Genomic DNA, 24,364 nt, shown 5'->3' with positions numbered 1-24,364 from the left:
CTGTATAAGTAGGAGCATTGACAGCAGATCGAGGGACGTGATCATTCCCCTCTATTCGACATTGGTGAGGCCTCATCTGGAGTAGTGTGTCCAGTTTTGGGCCCCACAGTACAAGAAGGATGTGGAAAAATTGGAAAGAGTCCAGCGATGGGCAACAAAAATGATTAGGGGTCTGGAACACATGAGTTATGAGGAGAGGCTGAGGGAACTGGGATTATTTAGTCTGCAGAAGAGAAGAATGAGGGGGGATTTGATAGCTGCTTTCAACTACCTGAAAGGGGGTTTCAAAGATGATGTATCTAGGCTGTTCTCAGTGGTACCAGATGATAGAACAAGGAGTAATGGTCTCAAGTTGCAGCGGGGGAGGTTTAGGTTGGATATTAGGAAAAACTTTTTCATTAGAAGGGTGGTGAAGTACTGGAATGGGTTCCCTAGGGAGGTGGTGGAATCTCCTTTCTTAGAGGTTTTTAAGGTTAGGCTTGACAAAACCCTGGCTGGGATGATTTAGTTGGGGATTAGGTCCTGCTTTGATCAGGGGATTGGACTAGATCATCTCCCCCCTGAGGTCCCTTCCAACCCTGATATTCTATGATTCTATGAACTAATATATGAGAACCTTTCTAGGGGATGGCGTCAAAGGGGCTGGTAACTGGAGGAATTACATTAAATTAGCATCCCCCTCCTTCGACGGGAGTTACAGAGAAGCTTGAGGGTAGAGGATGTGAGAAGGAGAAGGCAGCAGGAGCTGTGTCTGAAGGGAATCTGAGTTTCTGAGAGCAACATGGGTTGGAGAGAGAAGAACATGAAAAGACTGCAGACTCCTGTTGGAGAGGGAATGGGCTTTTCTTAGGAAACTGGGAGACAGGGACAGGTTTGAGAATAGAGGAGAGTCTAGTGGGGTGGTATCATCAGATTAAGACTGGAGGCCTTTCTGGAAGATATCCTTTAACCAAACACGATTTATGTGACTGCATATGGAGGAACTAGGGTAAAATTCTGTGGCATGTGTTATATAGGAGGTTAGACCAGATGATCTTGTAAAGTCCCTTCTGGCCAGTGAATTAAGTTATAGATAAGTTAAGCAGAGAATCGTGGGTGCTGGAGGGGTGCCCCTTTTAAAACATTTATATAGCGAAATGAAGATAAAATTATATTAAAGCCTATATCATCCATGAGTTACAATTAAATAGAAGTGGCAAATAATGGATTTTTTTTTTAAATTGGTGATTGAAACAGTCCCAAAAATTTCATTTCCAGTCAAATGAAATGTTTTGTTTTGATTTCAGCCATTTTAAAATGTGTGTATTTAATAAAATTAAAGGAAATTTTTAAATGAAAAGTCATTTCAAACCAAAATATCAAAACATTTCTTTTGAAAATGTTTAAATGAAAAGTTGAGGTTTTTTTGTTTTTTGCATTTTTAAGGGTTTTTTTCTCTTTCAGTTTGGTGAAATCTACAAAAATTTGCAAAACATTTTGATGGCATTTTTTGTCAGTTTCATGTGAAAAATTTTGCCCGGCTGTAGAATTTAAGGTTGTTGTGAAGAAATACACGTTTGTACTAGATATGAATGTATTTATTAGAATGTAAGAGAGTTAGTTACTCATTTCCTTGCTATTCCTATTTGAAAGTTGCCTGATAAGTAAATAATTTCATAGAATCATAGAATATCAGGGTTGGAAGAGACCTCAGGAGGTCATCTAGTCCAACCCCCTGCTCAAAGCAGGACCAACCCCAACTATTGTCAATTAAGAATCTTTTCTGACTTCTGAAATTGTTTTTTCTTATTGTTTTGAACTGTACCCAAAGATGTGACTTATAATGAAGGTAGCTACAAGCATAATGGGTGAAAGGGTGGGAGCAGGAGAGTATGACAACAAATATTGTTGTTTGACAATTCCAGATTAAAAAAAATATTTTATGTCCCTATCGTGGATTCTTGCCTGACTGGTTTATGTGGGCAGTGCTGCAGAAATGGTTTTTACAACATTACAATTCATAGATTTTATTTTAATGCCAGAAAGGACTATTGTGATCATCTGATCTGAAGTCAGCATAACACAGGCTAGAGAACCTCACCCAGTAAGTCCGGCATTCAGCTCTTAACTTCTGTTTGAGCAATAACATATCTATTAGAAAGATATCAAGTCTTGATTTAAACTATTCAAATGAGGGAAAATTCACCACTTCCCTAGGTAAGTTGTTTCAAAGATTAATTAAACTCTATTTCTTGTTTTAAATGTTTCTAGTTTCAGGTTTCATAGATTTTTTTTTTTAAGGCCACAAGGCATCATCAGATCTAGTCTGACCTCCTGTATAACACAAGCCATAAAATTTCATCCAGTTACTCCTGTATCTAGCCCAATAACTTGTATTTGACCAAATCATATCTTCCAAATGCTTCTGAGCCTGAGCTCCAGTCCAAGCTAAACCTTTTAAGCACTATCTATGTAGCTATTTCTATTTCTGTCAACCAGAGCTGAGAGGCCCCAAAATGTGTGTAATCGACATACCCATAATCTGTCATTCTAAGGCATTTTTTTCCAAGCTTCCAATAACTTATCCCTTCTGCACCCTCTCCAGTTTTTCAGCAGCCTTCCTAAAATGTGGACACCAGAATTGGATGCATTAGTCCGGTATTGTTCTCACTAAAGCTGTATACAAAAGTAAAATAATCTCTCTACTCTTGCACACTGCTTCCCTGTTTATACACCTGAGAATCACATTGGCCCTTTTTGGCGCAGCATTGCATGGGGAACTCATGTTCAATTATTTGTATACTATAATTCCTAAGTCCTTTTCAGACAGAGTCACTGCTTTCCAGGATACAGTCTCCCGTTCTGGAGCTGTAGTTTGCATTCTTTGATCCCAGATGTGTGACCTTGCATTTTACTACATAAAAAATGCACACAGTTCAAGTGGGCCTATCTTACAAGTGATCTCGGTCACTCTGAGAACTGAACTTTCTTTATCATTCTTCACCACTCCACCGATTTTTTGTATAATCTGCAAATTTTATCCGCAGTGGTTTTCTATTTACTTCCAGATCATTGACAAAAAGATTAAATAGCATTGGGTCGAACCCCACTAGAACCAGCCTATTCCATTATGATTTCCCATTGTAATTACCTGTATTACCATAGCACCTAAAAGCCCAAGTCCTTCTTTGAGTGCTTGCTCATGTCGATTCCATGCTAGGCATGCGTGTGCCACCTGTGTAGTTGCTGGAGATGCTTCCCGTAGTGGTATCCCTAGGGCAGGCCTTAGTATCCCCTGGAGCCATGGAGTTATGTGTTTGTACATGGGTCACCGCCGGCCTCACGCCCTCTCAGTTGCTTCTTACTGCCCATGATGGTTGCTGGAAAATCTCTTGCACTTGCAAGCTTTCTAATGGTTTTTGGACTTTGCTGATCTGTATATAGTTAAAAGTTTAGTTGTTAGCTATAGTTAGTTAAGTAGATAGCGGTCCCATATTGGAACATAGTCCTAGGGGCGGGGCATGCCCCAGTCCTTAGGTTTCAAACCATGTGCCACTTACGTTAAGCCTGTGCCAGTGAGCAACCCCCCATTCGAGCTGCTTAAAGTGCCTCAGGGAAGCCCATATTAAGGACAGGTGCAGGATCTGCAGGGGCTTCCGGCCACGCACACACAAGGACAGGGAGACTCGTTTAAGGCCCTGTTAATGGAAGCAGCACTTAGACCAACTTCAGAGATGTGCTGCTCCGATTCAGTGCTGAGCACATCAGCCTCGGTACGGAGTACTCCACCAGCACCACGCCCTCCCCAGCACCATTCGCCATCTCCAGTGCTGAGGGAAAGGCACAAGAAACAGCGCACCCAAGAGGGCACTCCCCAGTGCCGAAAAAGGTTAGGCGGGGAATGGTTGACAAGGTGCTGGCCCACTTGTCCTCTGCAGATTGGCAGTGGCAACTCCACCCAGGGCACCAAGCCCGGTCCAGGATCCACCACTGACTCCTGGGAGCAGTCGGGGCACCCTACACTTGCAAGCCCATTGATGCTGGAGGCATTCCAGGTGTCAAGAGACCTAATGTCGCTCCCAGTGCCACCCACACCCCAAGAACCTCAACCAGCGGAATCGTCGATGGCAGCCCGCACCAGAGAGAAACCCTCTATGGGCCCACTTCAGTGGTCTCAGGCTTTGCAGCACCGGTCGCCGGCTTCCCAGTTGCCAGCTTCACGACACCGATCCCCAGCTTGGTGACACCTATCTCCAGTCCCATGACAATGATTGCCTGCTCCATTGCTCCGATAGAATCATAGAATCATAGAATATCAGGGTTGGAAGGGACCCCAGAAGGTCATCTAGTCCAACCCCCTGCTCAAAGCAGGACCAATTCCCAGTTAAATCATCCCAGCCAGGGCTTTGTCAAGCCTGACCTTAAAAACCTCTAAGGAAGGAGATTCTACCACCTCCCTAGGTAACGCATTCCAGTGTTTCACCACCCTCTTAGTGAAAAAGTTTTTCCTAATATCCAATCTAAACCTCCCCCACTGCAACTTGAGACCATTACTCCTCGTTCTGTCATCTGCTACCATTGAGAACAGTCTAGAGCCATCCTCTTTGGAACCCCCTTTCAGGTAGTTGAAAGCAGCTATCAAATCCCCCCTCATTCTTCTCTTCTGCAGGCTAAACAATCCCAGCTCCCTCAGCCTCTCCTCATAACTCATGTGTTCCAGTCCCCTAATCATTTTTGTTGCCCTTCGCTGGACTCTCTCCAATTTATCCACATCCTTCTTGAAGTGTGGGGCCCAAAACTGGACACAGTACTCCAGATGAGGCCTCACCAATGTCGAATAGAGGGGAACGATCACGTCCCTCGATCTGCTCGCTATGCCCCTACTTATACATCCCAAAATGCCATTGGCCTTCTTGGCAACAAGGGCACACTGCTGACTCATATCCAGCTTTTCGTCCACTGTCACCCCTAGGTCCTTTTCCGCAGAACTGCTGCCTAGCCATTCGGTCCCTAGTCTGTAGCTGTGCATTGGGTTCTTCCGTCCTAAGTGCAGGACCCTGCACTTATCCTTATTGAATCTCATCAGATTCCTTTTGGCCCAATCTTCCAATTGGTCTAGGTCCTTCTGTATCCTATCCCTCCCCTCCAGCGTATCTACCACTCCTCCCAGTTTAGTATCATCCGCAAATTTGCTGAGAGTGCAATCCACACCATCCTCCAGATCATTTATGAAGATATTGAATAAAACCGGCCCCAGGACCGACCCCTGGGGCACTCCACTTGATACCGGCTGCCAACTAGACATGGAGCCATTGATCACTACCCGTTGAGCCCGACAATTTAGCCAGCTTTCTACCCACCTTATAGTGCATTCATCCAGCCCATACTTCCTTAACTTGCTGACAAGAATACTATGGGAGACCGTGTCAAAAGCTTTGCTAAAGTCAAGAAACAATACATCCACTGCTTTCCCTTCATCCACAGAACCAGTAATCTCATCATAAAAGGCGATTAGATTAGTCAGGCATGACCTTCCCTTGGTGAATCCATGCTGGCTGTTCCTGATCACTTTCCTCTCATGCAAGTGCTTCAGGATTGATTCTTTGAGGACCTGCTCCATGATTTTTCCAGGGACTGAGGTGAGGCTGACTGGCCTGTAGTTCCCAGGATCTTCCTTCTTCCCTTTTTTAAAGATTGGCACTACATTAGCCTTTTTCCAGTCATCCGGGACTTCCCCGGTTCGCCACGAGTTTTCAAAGATAATGGCCAGTGGCTCTGCAATCACAGCCGCCAATTCCTTCAGCACTCTCGGATGCAACTCGTCCGGCCCCATGGACTTGTGCACGTCCAGCTTTTCTAAATAGTCCCTAACCGCCTCTATCTCCACAGAGGGCTGGCCATCTCTTCCGCATTTTGTGATGCCCAGCGCAGCAGTCTGGGAGCTGACCTTGTTAGTGAAAACAGAGGCAAAAAAAGCATTGAGTACATTAGCTTTTTCCACATCCTCTGTCACTAGGTTGCCTCCCTCATTCAGTAAGGGGCCCACACATTCCTTGGCTTTCTTCTTGTTGCCAACATACCTGAAGAAACCCTTCTTGTTACTCTTGACATCTCTGGCTAGCTGCAGCTCCAGGTGCGATTTGGCCCTCCTGATAACATTCCTACATGCCCGAGCAATATTTTTATACTCTTCCCTGGTCATATGTCCAACCTTCCACTTCTTGTAAGCTTCTTTTTTATGTTTAAGATCCGCTAGGATTTCACCATTAAGCCAAGTTGGTCGCCTGCCATATTTACTATTCTTTCGACTCATCGGGATGGTTTGTCCCTGTAACCTCAACAGGGATTCCTTGAAATACAGCCAGCTCTCCTGGACTCCTTTCCCCTTCAAGTTAGTCCCCCAGGGGATCCTGGCCATCCGTTCCCTGAGGGAGTCGAAGTCTGCTTTCCTGAAGTCCAGGGTCCGTATCCTGCTGCTTACCTTTGTTCCCTGCGTCAGGATCCTGAACTCAACCAACTCATGGTCACTGCCTCCCAGATTCCCATCCACTTTTGCTTCCCCCACTAATTCTACCCGGTTTGTGAGCAGCAGGTCAAGAAAAGCACCCCCCCTAGTTGGCTCCTCTAGCACTTGCGCCAGGAAATTGTCCCCTACGCTTTCCAAAAACTTCCTGGATTGTCTATGCACCGCTGTATTGCTCTCCCAGCAGATATCAGGAAAATTAAAGTCACCCATGAGAATCAGGGCATGCGATCTAGTAGCTTCCGTGAGCTGCCGGAAGAAAGCCTCATCCACCTCATCCCCCTGGTCCGGTGGTCTATAGCAGACTCCCACCACTACATCACTCTTGTTGCACACACTTCTAAACTTAATCCAGAGACACTCAGGTTTTTCTGCAGTTTCGTACCGGAGCTCTGAGCAGTCATACTGCTCCCTTACATACAGTGCTACTCCCCCACCTTTTCGGCCCTGCCTGTCCTTCCTGAACAGTTTATAACCATCCATGACAGTACTCCAGTCATATGAGTTATCCCACCAAGTCTCTGTTATTCCGATCACGTCATAGTTCCTTGACATCACCAGGACCTCCAGTTCTCCCTGCTTGTTTCCAAGGCTTTGTGCATTTGTATATAAGCACTTGAGATAACCTGTTGATCGCCCCTCATTGCCAGTATGAGGCAGGAGCCCTCCCCTCACAGACATTCCTGCCTGTGCTTCCTCCCGGTATCCCGCTTTCCCACTTACCTCAGGGCTTTGGTCTCCTTCCCCCGGTGAACCTAGTTTAAAGCCCTCCTCACTAGGTTAGCCAGCCTGCTGGCAAAGATGCTCTTCCCTCTCTTCGTAAGATGGAGCCCGTCTCTACCCAGCACTCCTCCTTCATGGAACACCATCCCATGGTCAAAGAAACCAAAGCCTTCTCTCCGACACCATCTGCGTAGCCATTCGTTGACTTCCACGATTCGACGCTCGCTACCTAGGCCTTTTCCTTCCACGGGGAGGATGGACGAGAACACCACTTGCGCCTCCAACTCCTTTATTCTTCTTCCTAGAGCCACATAGTCCGCAGTGATCCGCTCAAGGTCATTCTTGGCAGTATCATTGGTGCCCACGTGGAGAAGCAGGAAGGGGTAGTGATCCGAGGGCTTGATGAGTCTCGGCAGTCTCTCCGTCACATCACGAATCTTAGCCCCTGGCAAGCAGCAGACTTCTCGGTTTTCCCGGTCAGGGCGGCAGATAGATGACTCAGTCCCCCGGAGGAGAGAGTCCCCGACCACCACCACCCGCCTTCTCCTCTTGGGGGTGGTGGTCGTGGAACCCCCAACCTCAGGACAGCGCATCTCATGCCTTCCAACCAGCAGAGTCTCCTTCTGCTTTCTCGCCCCAGACATATCATCTGGTCCACTCTCCGCAACGATACCTGTGGAGAGAACATGAAAGCGGTTAGTTACCTGTGTCTGTGTTACTGGAACCCGGACATTCCGCTTACCTCTTCTGGAGGTCACATGTTGCGAAGCTTCTTCACTAGCCTCTTGGCTCCTCTGTGCAACCTGCTCTATATCTGTAGAGCTTTGTGCCCCTAGAAGCCTATCCTGAGTTTCGTCCAGGAAATCCTCAGTTTCCCGTATGCAACGCAGGGTTGTTATCTGTTGCTCCAGACCTTCAATCTTCTCTTCCAATATGGAGACCAGCTTGCACTTTGTACAGACAAAGTCGCTTCTGTCCTGTGGAAGAAAGACAAACATGGCACATCCAGTGCAGGTCACAACAGCTGAACCCCCCCCTTCCATATCACCTTCCTACTATGAGCTTCCTCAGAGCAGTTTGCAAGACGTAAGCCTCACTGGGCTCCCTCCAGGCGAACTCCCAGGCAAACTCCTGCTGTGTGGTGCTCTGCTGTCCCCGCTGCTCAGCTGGTTCTCCGCCGCTCAGCTGGTTCGCGAAGCTCTGGCTATTTTTAAACAGCCAGGCTTCCCTGTCGCAAACAAACAGACACCCTACTGCCCGCCCCCTGCAGGCTAGCAGCCAATCAGACACTCACTCAGGCTCTCACACTGCCCCCCCAGCAAACACACGCTCGGATACTTCCTCAGCAAGCAAACAAACACAGACTCGGATACTTACCAGTCCCAGGCAAACTCCTGCTGTGTGCTGCTCTGCTGTCCCCGCTGCTCAGCTGGTTCTCCGCCGCTCAGCTGGTTCGCGATCTCCAGCTTCCTGGCACCACTCCCTGGCTCCCCATCACAGCCGATAGACGGAAGTGGCAACGGCTCCACCATTGTCTCTGAGGGAAGAGTCCTCATCAGAATACAGGTGTGTATCCATCCCTCCCCCAAGAAGACACTGGCATCAGCTTGTATGCACCGGACTTCGGTGCCGAACCTTCTGCAGGCGCTTGGCCACCAGGGCAGTGGCCAGTGCACTGGCAATATCGGAACCTGGGGGGTGGGGAGGGGAGGGTGTTTCCCGTCAATGCTGGGACCTTAGTCCCAGATGTCATCCTTGGTGGTATCTGAGAGGCGAACCACAACACAGCCCCAGCCAGTGCCGAACCTTGACTCTGACCCCAATACTGAGACCCCAGCCGTGGTCCAAGTGGAGGCAACCCCAGTGGTGGAGGAGGAGCCAGCTCCTCCTATACTGATGGGCTCTTCCTTATTATCCCCAGACCAGGTGGTTGTGGGTCCGGCCAATCCCCTTCCACCAGACAACTTCGGGGCTCACCAAGAGCTCCTCAAGCGGGTTGCCACAAACTTGGGGCTGGAGGTGGAGGACCTCGAGCCCATGGACAACCTGTTTGACATTTTAGCTGCAGTGACCCCCTCCAAAGTGGCCCTACCAGTTCGCAAAAGGGTGTTGAAGCTGATTAGGGTGCTGTGATAGACCCCATCTTTCCCACCCCAATCTCGAAAAGGGCAGAGAAGAAATATTATGTCCCAGCTAAGGGGTGTGAATATATGTATGAGCAAACGAGCAGGACAGATAGGGGAAGGCAAGTGTCACCCTTAAAAATAAGGGTGCAAAGAGACTCTGTTCATTTGGTAGGAAGGTATATTCAACAACCAGCCTACAGCTTCATATCTCCAAACAGTAGGCATTGCTGGGAGGTACAATTTTAATATCTAGAACTCGATGGCCAGGTTCAGAGACTCCCTGCCACAGGAGTCAAGTCAGGAATTCTTGGCCATCCTGGAGGAAGGCAAGTTGGTGGCCAGGGCCTCGCTTCAGGCTGCCTTGGATGCGACCGACTCAGCAGCCAGATCAATGGCGTCAGCAGTGTCCAGGCAAAACAGCTCATTGCCGCAATTATCGGGTCTTTCTCACGAGGTGCAGCAATCAGTCCAAGACCTCCCAGGTGCGTTCGTCTCGGAACAGACGAACACCAAGGACTGAAGGACTCTAGGGCCACGCTGTGCTCCTTGGGCCTGTACACATCCCCAGCCTCCAGAAGACATTTCTGGCTGCAGCTGCCTCCCAGGTTCTCAGGGTTTCCCAGGGATGATCCCTGTAAGAAAAAAGGGAAAGGTTATAAGCGCCAACTGCCTGCACCATCCACCTCTGCCTCTGTCAAACTCGGGAAGGTACCCCAGTGGCTTGAGGCAGACCTTTGGAGGTTGCACCCAAGGACGGTGTTCCGGACTTGACCCAGGATCCATCCCCTCTTTTGGTTTTGGACCATTTGTTTCCTTTTGATGCTGCATGGTCCCTAATAACTTTGAACCGTTGGGTACTCAACACCATGGCAGTTGGGTATACCCTGCAGTTTTTGTCCATCTCCCCCTCCTACTACTCAACCCTGCCCCTCTTCAGGGACCTTTCTTACAAGCAACTCCTCATCCAGGAGGTGGAAGCTCTCCTATGCATGAGGGCCATAGAGGAAGTTCCTCAAGATTTATGGGGCAAAGGTGTTATTCCCAATATTTCCTAATCCCGAAGGCCAAAGGGGGCCTCAGGCCCATCCTGGATCTGCATTGCTTCAACAAACATCAGGAAGCTGAAGTTCCACATGGTCTCTCTGGCCTCCATCATTCTCTCCCTGGATCTGGGAGACTGGTATGCCGCCCTCAATTTAAAGGATGCATATTTCAGTATCTCCATCTTCCATGGGCACAAGAGATTCCTCTGGCTCATGGTGGGGCAGCACCATTATCAATTAACTGCACTCCCCTTTGCTGTCTCATTAGCCCCAAGGGTTTTCACAAAGTGTATGGTGGTGGTTGCAGCTTAACTGAGACATCAAGGCGTGCAGATTTACCCATACCTCAATGACTGGTTAATCAAGGGCCGCTCACAAGCTCAGGTCCAACTCAGCGTTATATGGGCCATGTGTTGGGAGCTGGGTCTGGTTATAAATGAGCAGAAATCAACTTTGATCCTGGTTCAAAGAATGGAGTTTGTAGGAACAGTGCTTGACTCCACTGAGGCCAGGGCATACCTGCTGGAGGCCCAGTTCCAGGCGATGTCGGACCTAATCACCCATGTCAGGGCCCACCAACTCATGACAGCTCAGATATGCCTCAAGCTGCTGGAATACATGGCAGTGTTTACTTACCTGGTGCAGTATGTGCAGCTGCGTCTCAGACCTCTGCAGATGTGGCTAGTGTCAGTCTATTCTCCCGGCAGGCACCACTTGGACCTAATTCTCACAATCCTGCTGACTGTTTTAGCATCACTGACTTGGTGGACAGAACCGTGCACAATGAACAGAGTCCCCTTTGCTGCCCCATACCCATCAGTGGCATTGGTCTCAGGTGCTTCAGACCTGGGGTGGGGGGCTCATACTCTCCCTGCGCATAAATGTCAGGGAACTCAAGGTGATACGCTTGGCCTGCCAGATGTTCCGTCCCTACCTGTCAGGCAGGGTAATGCAGATCTTGATGGACAACACGGCCATGATGTTTTACATCATCAAGCAAGTCAGAGTTCGCTCCTAGGACCTGTGGCAGGAGGCTCTTCAATTGTGGGACTTCTGTGTGGAACATGCCCTTCACCTCAAGGCATCACACCTCCCAGGGGCTCAGAATGCACTGGCTGTTCTGCTCAGCAGGTCATTTTCCTCTCACTATGAGTGGTCCATTCATCCAGAGGTCATCAGCGCTATCTTCGAGAGGTCACGGACCCCCTGGGTGGACCTGTTTGCCTCCAGACAGAACAAGAAATGGCAGCAGTTTTGCTGGATGCGTAGGCTCAGCAAGGGCTCCCTGTCTGATGCCTTCCTGCTTTCATGGGCAGGGGAACTACTGTACGCCTTCCCACTGAGATCCTTGGCCCACATAAAAAGGGACAAAGCTAGGATTATCCTGATAGCCCCAGCGTGGCCACACCCGCATTGATATGGCACACTTTCGGTAGCATAGCTCCCGACTTGATCTCACAGAACCAAAGTTGGTTGCTTCACCTGAACTTCGCATCCCTACATCTGACAGCTTGGCTGCTGCGTGGTTGAACCCTGAGGAACGGGCCTGCTCGGAGCAGGTTCAGCAAGTTTTACTGGGTAGCAGGAAACCCTCTACTAAGGTGACCTACTTGGCAAAGTGAAAGCGCTTCACTTGTTGGGCCTCCAATTGGGGTCTTTTCCCGTCTTAGTCCAAGATGGACTGCATAGATGACTATCTACTCTACCTGAAGCACCAAGGTCTGGCTCTGTCATCGGTCAAGGTCCACCTGGTGGCCACGCAGGATGGCCTGGACTGCACCTTCGGCAAGTTTGCAAATGATACTAAACTGAGGGGAGTGGTAGATGTGCTGGAGGGTAGGGATAGGATACAGAGGGCCCTAGACAAATTAGAGGATTGGGCCAAAAGAAATCTGATGAGGTTCAACAAGGACAAGTGCAAAGTCCTGCACTTAGGACGGAAGAATCCCATGCACCGCTACAGACTAGGGACCGAATGGCTAGGCAGCAGTTCTGCAGAAAAGGACCTGGGGTTACAGTGGACGAGAAGCTGGATATGAGTCAGTGTGCCGTTGTTGCCAAGAGGGCCTTTGGCATTTTGGGATGTATACGTAGGGCATTGCCAGCAGAACGAGGGACGTGATCATTCCCCTCTATTTGGCATTGGTGAGGCCTCATCTGGAGTACTGTGTCCAGTTTTGGGCCCCACGCTACAAGAAGGATGTGAAAAAACTGGAAAGCATCCAGCAGAGGGCACCAAAAACGATTAGGGGACTGGAACACATGAGTTATGAGGAGAGGCTGAGGGAACTGGGATTGTTTAGTCTGCGGAAGAGAAGAATGAGGGGGGATTTAGTAGCTGCTTTCAACTACCTGAAAGGGGATTCCAAAGAGGATGGATCTAGACTGTTCTCAGTGGTAGCAGATGACGGAACGAGGAGTAGTGGTCTCAAGTTGCAGTGGGGGAGGTTTAGATTGGATATTAGGAAAAACATTTTCACTAGGAGGGTGGTGAAGCACTGGAATGCGTTTACTAGGGAGGTGGTGGAATCTCCTTCCTTTGAGGCTTTGATGGTCAGGCTTGGCAAAGCCCTGGCTGGGATGATTTAGTTGGGGATTGGGCCTGCTTTGAGCAGGGGATTGGACTAGATGACCTCCTGAGGTCCCTTCCAACCCTGATATTCTATGATCTCGGCCTTCCATCCTCCGGTCCAGGGTAAATTAGTCTTCTCACACGAGATGACAGTCAGGTTCCATAAAGGCTTGGAAAGACTTTACCCACAGGTTTGTGACCTGATTCCTCCATAGGACTTGAATCTGGTACTGTCAAAGCTCATGGGGGCCCCTCTTTGAGCCATTGGCATCTTGTTTCCTGCTACCTCTGTCATGGAAGGCTGCATTCTTGGTGGCAATTAGGTTGGCCAGAAGGGTCTCTGAAATCAGAACCCTGATTTCAGAACCCCTTATAAGGTGTTCTTCGAAGATGAGGTCTGGCTGCACCCCCACCCAACCTTCCTGCCCAAGGTGGTTTCACGGTTCCATAACAACCAGGACATTTTTCTGCCTGTCTTCTTTCCGAAGCTTCACCTATCAGATGAGGATCGTCAACTACATACTTTAGACGATAGGTGGGCCCTGGCCTTCAAATCAACGCAGCTCTTTATAGCGGTGGTGGACAGGATGAAAAGTCTGCCAGTATCATTTGAAGATCTCCTGGATAACTGCCTGCATCTGGGTGTGCTACGAGCAGGCCAAAGTCCTGCTGCCGGCCATTGTGACAGTCCACTGTACAAGGGCCCAGGCTTTATCAGCAGCATTCCTTGCACAGATTCCAGTCCAGGACATCTGCAGGGCCGCAATGTGGTCATTGATCCATACCTTCGCATCCCACTACGCCATCATCCAGCAGACCCGTGACAATGCCAGTTTTAGGAGAGCAGTGTTGCAATCGACACGTCCGTGAACCCTGAGCCCACTGCCAGGGATATTCCTTGTGAGTCACCTAGAATGGAATTGACATGATCAAGCACTTGAAGAAAAAACGGTTACTAACCTTCTGTAATTGTTTTTTGAGATGTGTTGCTCATGTCCATTCCATGGCCTGCCCTCCTATCCCTCTGTCGGAGTTGCTAGCAAGAAGGAACTGAGAGGGTGCAGGGCTGGCGGCTCCCCTTATATGGGCACATAAATGCAGGGCTCCAGGGGGCGCTAGGGCTGTCCCTACAGATACCACTAAGGGAAAAATCTCCAGCAGCTGTGCATGTGGTGTGTGCACAACTAGTATGGAATGGACATGAGCAACACATCTCGAAGAACAACCGTTACAGAAGGTTAGTAACCATTTTTTGTGGACCAGTGCCCCATTGTGCTAGGTGCTGTACAAACAGAACAGAAAGACATTACTCACCTAAAGGAGCTGACAGTCAAAATATAGGACAAAGAGATAACAAATTGTCAACCTTTTTGTAGGCATCATGGCAAAGAATTTTGAGGAGGGATTTGAAAGTGGAGAATAAGATAGCTTTGTGGAAGTTTGGAGGAGCGCCTCCCAAGTGTGAGGAGCAGCAGTGGAGAAAATGCTTGTTTGAAAGTGTATCAAATGTGCAGTGGAGGCTGCCACCATGGGTGGATCAGAGGCAAGCATCAACAGCTCATTAGCAAATGAGATAATTGGTAAAGTGAGGATTGACCGTGAAGGGCCTTGAAAACGAATGCAAGCAGGTTTATGTTTGATGTGATAGAGAAGGGAGAACCAGAAGAGGGGGATGCAAGAGATGGGTGACCTGGTCAAAGAGAGAGGCTAGGAAAATTCTTTGCAGCCAGCATTCTGAATGGATATAAGTGAAGCAAGATTGCATTTGTTAAGGCTAGTGAGAAGAATGTTTCAGTAATTGAAATGTGAGACTTGGATGAGAGTTTTAGCTGTGTGGATGGATAGGAAAGGCTATGTCTTAGGCTATGTCTACACTGCAGAGTTTTGTCGCCAAGAGTTATACTGTTTTCATTAAAGCACTTTAATTAAACCACTGTTGCATGTCCACATTATGCTTCTTGTGTTGGCAGAGTGCATCCACGCTAGCAGCTCTTACATTGACACTGAGAGCAGTGCACTGTGGGTAGCTATCCCACTGTGCAACTGGCCACAGGGTGCTTTGGGAAGGGTTTGCAATGCTTCATGAGGCAGGTACAGTGTCATATGATGCAGGTTTTTTAATCCCAATGTTCCATGGGGATCCTACTAGATTGCCAGCCACTTTTCAACTGGTGTGTGTAGGGGTGAGTGACAGGGAGCGTGGCGGGGAGAGGCAGAGACTGTGTGTGTTTCTCTTCCCTGTCCAATTCTCTCTAGCTTCTCATATTCCTCTCCTGGGAATTTCTGGGACTTGAGTGGGCCAAGGAGAAGGGAACTGCAAGTAGATGAAGACCTAGATAGACATTTTACATCCTACTCTGTGTTCCCAGTAGCCTTACTCCCACCTTAACTCAGAACCTTAAGTAGGGTAGGAGCTGGCTTAGTACTGAATTTTGTATGTTTGTTCTCTCTCCCTCCCTCTTCCCCCCTCAAAGTCACTGAGGAAAGCCAAGAAGAACCAGCCTTCAGAAACTTCATGCAGGAGACCAGGATGAAGTACCAGAATAGAAGCAGCCACTAAGAGACTTTCAGAAGCAAAGCGCTGCAAACCCTTCGACTGGAGGGAACAGCAAGAGCAAAGTGTCCATCACCTTCTGTGCTGTGAAGACACCAGTGCAGCCTTGTATGCAATTTAACTTCTGTGAAGCACTTTCTCTGATACTTAAATATCTGTACTTGCAAAATCAGTTGGTTACTGTGAGCTGGAGTTCTGACTTCAGGTGTTTAATCTTTTGCCATTGTGACTTTTAAAACAAAATAAGGATTGCACTTTTCGCTTTTCTCCAAATAGTTTTGCTCCACATGGTTGGGAACTTGAATTCCTGGTGTGTCATCATTATTGTCTGAAGCTTTGGTCCACCCCTAGGAGTTCAACACCATCCCCACATTCAAAGCTTATGGTTTCTGTTGGGTGCAGGGGACGGGTGAGACCTCTGCTGGAAGGCTCTTCTGGGAATTGTCTCCCTTTAGTTATGGTGGTGGCTCAAATTCAGAGGGTTGGGGCAATAGTCTTGTGTGACGATAGCCAGAGCCTCAATTTTAAATGTATTCCCTATTAAATTCTGTAGCTAAAATTTGGTCAGAGGCTAGAAAGGTCTTTTCAGGAAGTTGTTTGTAAATGGAGTTTTCTCTGAGTGACTGAAACAGGGTAACTGAAATGTCACTGCAATCCCATGTTTGACATTTTATTTTGTTCTGTAATTTATTATAAAGTATTTTTTGCTATTGACAAATGGCTTAGTGGTGATTGGGAATGACAGAGTTGAACTTTATGGGAGGTTCATTGAATAAGCTTGCAACACGCCCAGAGGCACAACACTGGGAGTGAGCTGTGTGCCTGAAGCCATAGTATCTTGAGCTGTGAAGCTAAACGGCATTTCATCCTGTGACCAGAGACACTGAAAACGCAGGTGCTGCAGGAAGTGTTGTTAGTGATTCAGTAGCTGGTGCTCCTTCCCGCTCAGTCAGAAATGAACCAATCCCCTGCATAGTGTTGTGGGCACTGTGCTGGCCACCTACAATTACGCGTCAGTTTCATTCTTATTCCAAATAGTTCTAAAACTTTTTGGCCCCCAAGACAAGCAAAATGAAGGGTGCTATCCAAGTCAGGAAGACGGAAATCTTCCCATTACCTACAGTTACTTATTTGCTATATACATTATCCATCATCAGGAGTTTTTTTCGTAAATTTTAAAGCCAGAAGGGATCACTAATATCATGTAGTCCAACCACGTACATGCACAGGCCATAAAATCACACTCTGTAATCACTACATCAGTCCCATAATTTCTGGTTGAGCAAAATCATATGTTTTAGAAAGATATCCAGTCTTGATTTTAAACTTCAAGTGAGAAAATCCACTGTGTTTCTAAGTATGTTGTTCCAATGGTTAATTATAATCACTATTAAAAGTGTGCTCCTTATTTCTATTTTGTTTGCAGTATTGTAGCTGTGCTGGCCCCAGGATATTAGAGAGACATGGTGGTTGAGGTAATATCATTGATTGGACCAACTCCTGTTGGTGAAAGAGACAAGCTTTCGAGCTACAGAGAGCTCTCCTTCAGGTTTGGGAAACTATTCAAGGTGAAGTGGCCCGCTAACACCTCTGCAGTCATAGGACAAAGAAGGGGGTTAGTGGGCTACAGATGGTTGTAAAAAACCATATCATAGGAGCGAACACTTTTTCACAAAGCAGCCACTCCATATCGGACTTCTCAGCCCTCATCCAGATGGGGTACTTGCACGCCAGCTTAATTTAGCTGGATGCTAAAAATCATGGTCTTATTAGCGACACTGGATTTATGGCTTGTTACAACAGTCTGTACCCACTAACCCACCTTTTTTGTCCTGTGACTGCAGAGCTGCACACCCTTCAACAAGCTAGAACGCCATTCCGGCTTCCGCCTTCTCTGCCTCAGTCACTGTTGTGGGGTGTCCCCAAATCCAGCTTCTACAGAAAGAAGGAGAAAGACAAGGGGTTTAGGCAATGGCACACTTCGTCTTCCCGCTCTTCTGTCTAGCCTACCCCTTCTAGAGACCAGGGCAGCCAGAAACAGGCATTTTGAGGATGCACCCGAGCCACTGCCCAGGATCCACCTCCTGCTTTTTCCTCAACTGTCTACACCCCTTCTGTCAGCCCGGTTGCAGCTGACCTCGGACTGTTGGGTGCTCAACACAATTTCTTTGGGCTTCATGCTGCAATTTGTGGCAACCCCCCTTCAAGCCTCTGGCTTTCTGTTCTCTCCCCTTCCTTTCTTGGAAGGTTGCGTTCTTGGTCACAATAAATTCAGTCCACAGGATCTCTGCGATTAGAGCACTTACGTTGGAATCACCCTATACAGTCTTTTACAAGGACAAGGCCCAATTGCATCCACACCTGGCTTTCCTGCCTAAGGTGGTCTCCCAGTTTCACATGGGCCAGGACATTTATCTGCCCGTCTTTTTTCCAAAGCCACATAAGCTGGAGGAGGAGCGTAGCTGCATTCCCTAGATGTCAGAAGGGCGCTAGCCTTCTACATTGAAGGGACCAAGCCATTCCGCAAACCGACACAGCTGTTCATCGCGGTGGCTGACAGGATAAAAGGTCATCTGGTGTCCGCTCAAAGACTTTCTTCTTGGATCACCGCCTGCATTTGCTACTGCTATGACCATACGAAGGTGCCACCTCCAGCAATTGTCACTGCCCACTCAACCAGAGAGCAAGCCTCTTCAGCAGCTTTCGTAACCCAAGTGTCTGTCCAGGACATCTGTATGGCGGCATCTGGTCATCTGACAACACGTTCACGTCCCATTACATGCTTACCCAACAGGCCTGGGACAATGCTGGCTTCGGTAAAGCAGTACTGCAAGCAGCTAGGCTGTGAACTCTGAGCCCACCTCCGAGGATACTGCTTATGAGTCACCTAGAATGGAATCAACATGAGCAAGCACTCGAAGAAAAAACGGTTACCTGCTTTTCATAACTCTTGTTCTTTGAGATGTTTTGCTCACATCCATTCAATTACCTGCCCTCCTACCCCTATGTTGGAGTTGCAGGCGAGAAGGTCGTTGGGTTGGTGGCACCCGATATACCGATGCATGACTGCAGCACTCAAGGGGGCATCACAGCTGACCCTGTGGATACTGCTAAGGTAAAAGTCTCAGACGACTATGCACATGGGCGCACATACACCTAGAATGGAATGGACATGAGCAACACATCTCAAAGAATAACAGTTACGAAAGGTAGGTAACCATTTCTTCTTTGCCCTTCTGAAAATTTAGTCACCTCCACAAGTGACATGTCCAACTCGCAACTCAAAGCTTCTTTTCCCCACTTGTATCCACTAAATGTACAGTAGAACCTCTGAGATGCGAACTGACCAGTCAATCACACACCTCATTTGGAACCAGAAATACACAATCAGGCGGCAGCAGCAGAGACCAAAAAACTGCAAATACATTACAGCACTGTGCTAAACATAAACTACTTTAAAAAAGGAAAGTTTAAACAAACATTTGACAGGATAAGTAAACTGTTTCTGTGCTTGTTTTATTTAAATTAAGATGTTTAAAAGCAGCATTTTTCTTCTGCATAGTAAAGTTTCAAAGCGGTATTAAGTCAATGTTCAGTTGTAAACTTTTGAAAGAACCACGATAACGCCTTGTTCAGAGTTACGAACATTCCAGAGTAATGAACAACCTCCATTCGAGGTCTTTGTAACTGAGGTTCTACTGTATTTTTACTGAGATTTAGACTAGTAATTGCATTTGTCTGCTCCTACCACAAAGCTGCTACCTGGAGGTAGACAGCCCTCCTCTGCAGCAGACAGCTTTTATCCATACAGGTTTCAGAGTAGCAGCCATGTTAATCTGTATTTGCAAAAAGAACAGGAGGACTTGTGGCACCTTAGAGACTAACCAATTTATTTGAGCATAAGCTTTCGTGAATGCATCTGATGAAGTGAGCTGTAGCTCATGAAAGCTTATGCTCAAATAAATTGGTTAGTCTCTAAGGTGCCACAAGTCCTCCTTTTCTTTTTATCCATACAGTAACTCAAAAATGTCTCTACGAGAAAGATGATGTCACATACTGCCCCTTCATCATCAGATGCCTCTTATGTATTCCCACTGGTAGGATTCAAGGTGCCTGTGCTGTGTCATGGTGATCTGGAACCTTTTGGAAAGTCATGCCCTTTGGGCATTGTGTTTTGGAGCAGGAGTTAAATAAAAAAGGCGGAGCTCCACTGATGTCAGCTCCTTTGGCTGCCATTGGCTATAGATGTGTGAGTAACCTTGCTGTTGTAATGATCTGACTTTTTCAGGCAGCTTTAACCTGAACACCTTTTTGTTTCTTTTTTGAATGGAGATAAGAATGTTAGGTTAGGTGTCTCACATTTACCTCAAAACAATAGAACTGAATAAAGAATTATGTTTTACCTCAGTGTTTACTGCAGTTTAGTCAAGTTGGTGCCAGTCATGGCAGACCTGAAAAAGAGATTATAAAGCCTTCATTCATGCATCTACTGCCTCACAGGGAAACAGATTTTTCACCACCTCCTGAACCATGCAAATTCTGATAGTTTCTCTTGGACCTGGCAACAATTCAGGCCTTTGTATTGAAGCGGTAACTAGGGGTATGTCTACACTACGAAATTAGGTCAATCTTATAGAAGTGGATTTTTAGAAATCAATTTTATACAGTCAATTGGGTATGTCTACACTAAGCGCATTAAGTTGGTGGAGTGCATCCACAGTACTGTGGCAAGCGTCAACTTTCGGAGCGTTGCACTGTGTGGGTAGCTATCCCACAGTTCCTGCAGTCTCCGCTGCCCATTGGAATTCTGGCTTGAGCTCCCAATGCTTGATGGGGCAAAAACATTGTCACGGGTGGTTTTGGGTACATGTCATCAGTTGCCCTTCCTTCCATAAAAGCGACAGCAGACAATCGTTTCATGTCTTTTTTCCGTGCAGATGCCATACTGCTGTCAGCAGATGGTGCAGTAGGACTGCTAACCATTGTCATCATCCACAGCTTCCGCTGCATCTCTGCTCTGCTGCTCTTGTCTCAATAGCAAATTTCTCCATGTTGTCTGTCATGTGCTCCCAGGTACTTGTGTTCTTCCTCGGGAAATGTGTGCAGTGCTAACTGTCGTCCTCCATCGTTTCCGCTGCAACTCTGCTCTCCTGGTGCCATGAATCCACCTCGCAGGTCATAGAATCATAGAATATCGGGGTTGGAAGGGACCTCAGGAGGTCATCTAGTCCAACCCCCTGCTCAAAGCAGGACCAATCCCCAACTACTTCATCCCAGCCAGGGCTTTGTCAAGCCTGACCTTTAAAACTTCTAAGGAAGGAGATTCCACCACCTCCCTAGTAAATACATTACAGTGCTTCACCACCCTCCTAGTGAAAATGTTTTTCCTAATATCCAACCTAAACTTCCCCCACTGCAACTTGAGACCATTACTCCTCGTTCTGTCATCTGCTACCACTGAGAACAGTCTAGATCCATCCTCTTTGGAACCCCCTTTCAGGTAATTGAAAGCAGCTATCAAATCCCCCCTCATTCTTCTCTTCCGCAGACTAAACAATCCCAATTCCCTCAGCCTCTCCTCATAAGTCATGTTCCTGCCCCCTAATAATTTTTGTTGCCCTCTGCTGGATGTTTTCCAGTTTTTCACATCCTTCTTGTACTGTGAGGCCCAAAACTGGACACAGTACTCCAGATGAGGCCTCACCAATGTCAAATAGAGGGGAACGATCACGTCCCTCGATCTGCTGGCAGTGCCCCTACTTATACATCCCCAAATGCCATTGGCCTTCTTGGCAACAAGAGCACACTGTTGACTCATATCCAGCTTCTCTTCCACTGTAACCCCTAGGTCCTTTTCTGCAGAACTGCTGCCCAGCCATTCGGTCCCTAGTCTGTAGCGGTGCATGGGATTCTACCGTCCTAAGTGCAGGACTCTGCACTTGTCCTTGTTGAACCTCATGAGATTTCTTTTGGCCCAGGTCCTATCATTGTTCTATATAAATATCTATTCTCATGGCAGCCATCATCATCTACCATTTCTGCTGCAACTCTGCTGTCCTGCAGATGCCATACCATGGCAAGCATGGAGCCCGCTCAGCTCACCGCTGCTGTTGTGAGCATTGCAAACACCTCATGCATTATCCTGCACTATGTGCAGAACCTGCAAGAGGAGGCGATGACAGCGTGATCACGATAGTGATGAGGACATGGACACAGACTTCTCTCAGAGCACAGGCCCTGGCAATTTGGACATCATGGTGGTAATGGGGCAGGTTCATGCCGTGGAATGCCAATTCTGGGCCCTGGAAACAAGCACAGACTGGTGGGACCGCATAGTGTTGCAGGTCTGGGATGATTCCCAGTGGCTGCGAAATTTTCACATGCATAAGGGCACTTTCATGGAGCTTTGTGACTTGCTTTCCCCTGCCCTGAAGCGCAAGAATACCAAGATGAGAGCAGCCCACACAGTTGAGAAGTGAGTGGTGATAGCCCTCTGGAAGCTTGCAACGCCAGACAGCTTCCGGTCAGTCGGGAATCAATTTGGAGTGGGTAAATCTACTGTGGGGGCTGCTGTGATCCAAGTAGCCAACACAGTCACTGAGCTGCTGCTATCAGATGTTCTTGTCAACTGCTAGAAATGGCCCACCTTGATTATCATTACAAAATGTCCCGCCCTCCCCACCCCCCCGTTCTCCTGCTGGTAATAGCTCACCTTAAGTGATCATTCTCATTACAGTGTGTATGGTAACACCCATTGTTTCATGTTCTCTATGTACATAAATCTCCCCACTGTATTTTCCACTGAACGCATCCGATGAAGTGAGCTGTAGCTCACGAAAGCTTATGCTCTAATAAATTTGTTAGTCTCTAAGGTGTCACAAGTACTCCTTTTCTTCTTGCGAATACAGACTAACACGGCTGCTACTCTGAAACCTATCAAGGATAGTGACTCAGGGAACCCCATTGCAGCAAAGCCATCCACTATGACCTGCACATTTCCCAAACTGTGGTGGGGCGATAGATGGAACGCATATCCCTGTCTTGGGACCGGACCACCTTGGCAGCCAGTATGTAAATCGCAAGAGGTACTTTTCAATGGTGCTGCAAGCACTGGTGGATCACAAGGGACGTTTCACCGACATCAACGTGGGATGGCCGGGAAAGCTGCACGATGCTTGCATCTTCAGGAGCTCTGGTCTGTTTGAACAGCTGCAGGAAGGAACTTACTTCCCAGACCAGAAAATTACCGTTGGGGATGTTGAAATGCCTATCGTTATCCTTGGGGACCCAACCTACCCCTTGATGCCACAGCTCATGAAGCCATACACAGGCATCCTGGACAGTAGTCAGGAGCAGTTCAACTCTAGGCTGATCAAGTGCTGAATGGTGGTAGAATATGCATTTGGACATTTAAAAGCACGCTGGCGCAGTTTACTGACTAGACCTCAGTGAAACCAATATTCCCATTGTTATTGCTGCTTGCTGTGTGCTCCACAATATCTGTGAGAGTAAGGGGGAGATGTTTATGGTGGGGTGGGAGGTTGAGGCAAATCGCCTGGCAGCCAATTACATTCAGCCAGACACCAGGGTGATTAGAAGAGCACAGCTGGGCACCCTGTGCATCAGAGAAGCTTTGAAAACCAGTTTCATGACTGGCCAAGCTACAGTATGACCGTTCTTTTTGTTTCTCCTTGATGAAAACCCGCCCCCTTGGTTGACTCTACTTCCCTGTAAGCCAACCGCCCTCCCCACTTTGATCACCGCTTTCTGAGTCAATAAAGTCATTGTTTCAAAATCATGTATTCTTTCTTAATTCATCACACAGATGGGGGAAAACTCTCAAGGTAGCCCGGGAGGGGTGAGTGAGGGGAGGAGGGAAGGACAAGGCCACACTACGGTTCAAAAATTATTGAATGCCAGCCTTCTGTTGCTTGGGCAATCCTCTGGGGTGGAGTGGCTGGGTGCCGGTAGCCGCCCCCTTCCCCACCCCCCTGCGTTCTTGGGCGTCTGGGTGAGGAGGATATGGAACTTGGGGAGGAGAGCAGGCAGTTATACAGGGGCTGCAGAGATGGTCTGTGCTCCTGCTGCCTTTCCTGCAGCTCCATCAGATGCCTGAACATGTCAGTTTGCTCTCCCATTATTCAGCATTGCATCCTGCCTCCTCTCATCATGTTCATTTAATGCTTTCCTGGTCTCTGCCATTGTTTGCCTCCACGCATTCTGCTGAGCTCTTTCAGTGCGGGAGGACTGCGTGAGCTCTGAGAACATTTCATCGCAAGTGCATTTTTTTCACCTTCTAATCTGCACTAGCCTCTGGGACGGAGATGATGGGGGAGTATAGAAACATTTGCAGTTGCAGAAGAAAAAAAGGGAGAGTAGTATTTAAAAGGATACGTTTTAGAGAACAAAGGGAAGACTATTTCACACTGATCAAGTGATTCACATTACATAGCACGTGCTTTTGGTACAAGGTCACATTTTGCCTTTTATATTGAGTGCCTGCTGGTTTGGTGTGAGACATCACACATGCTCGGCTGGGCAACAGAATTCGGCTTCCAGGCGGCCATGGTAAGGAAAAGGGTTTCAACTTCTTCAACCTTCATAACATGTGGGAATGGTTTCAAACAGCAGTGCCCTTCTTTCCCATACCAAGCAAAGCCCGTTGGGTTGGCCATTTAAAAGGAGGGGCTGCGGTTTTAGGGTGTGCAGCACAATCCAACCCCCCCACACACACCTAATTCTCTGGGATGATCGCTTCACACACACACCCCACACACCTGCACCACATGGCTAGTATCAGGGAAGATCTCTGTCAGCCAAACGCAAACAGCTCAGCATGAACGG

At 47.8% G+C, this 24,364-nt stretch overlaps 1 protein-coding gene across 5 annotated transcripts in view; it reads left to right on the top strand.

Annotated features, from left to right (window-relative positions):
• The window catches only part of GPN1 (GPN-loop GTPase 1), a 125,370-nt gene that overhangs the window by 55,471 nt on the left and 45,535 nt on the right, over positions 1 to 24,364 (top strand). For 2 of the 5 annotated variants that reach the window (XM_073335387.2, XM_073335388.2), the window contains exon 14: positions 15,441 to 16,238. The exons of the other annotated variants lie outside the window; for them this stretch is intronic. In XM_073335387.2, coding sequence (XP_073191488.1) covers positions 15,441 to 15,500 — 60 coding nt within the window. In that variant the 3' untranslated portion in view covers positions 15,501 to 16,238. Of the gene's footprint in view, positions 1 to 15,440; positions 16,239 to 24,364 lie in introns of those variants that run through there. 5 annotated transcript variants of the gene reach the window in all.

Source organism: Lepidochelys kempii, chromosome 3, assembly GCF_965140285.1.
Source record: "Lepidochelys kempii isolate rLepKem1 chromosome 3, rLepKem1.hap1, whole genome shotgun sequence".
Lineage (NCBI taxonomy): Eukaryota > Metazoa > Chordata > Testudines > Cheloniidae > Lepidochelys > Lepidochelys kempii.
Note: the sequence above shows the minus strand (reverse complement) of the source record. Positions and strands in the feature narration are given on the sequence as shown.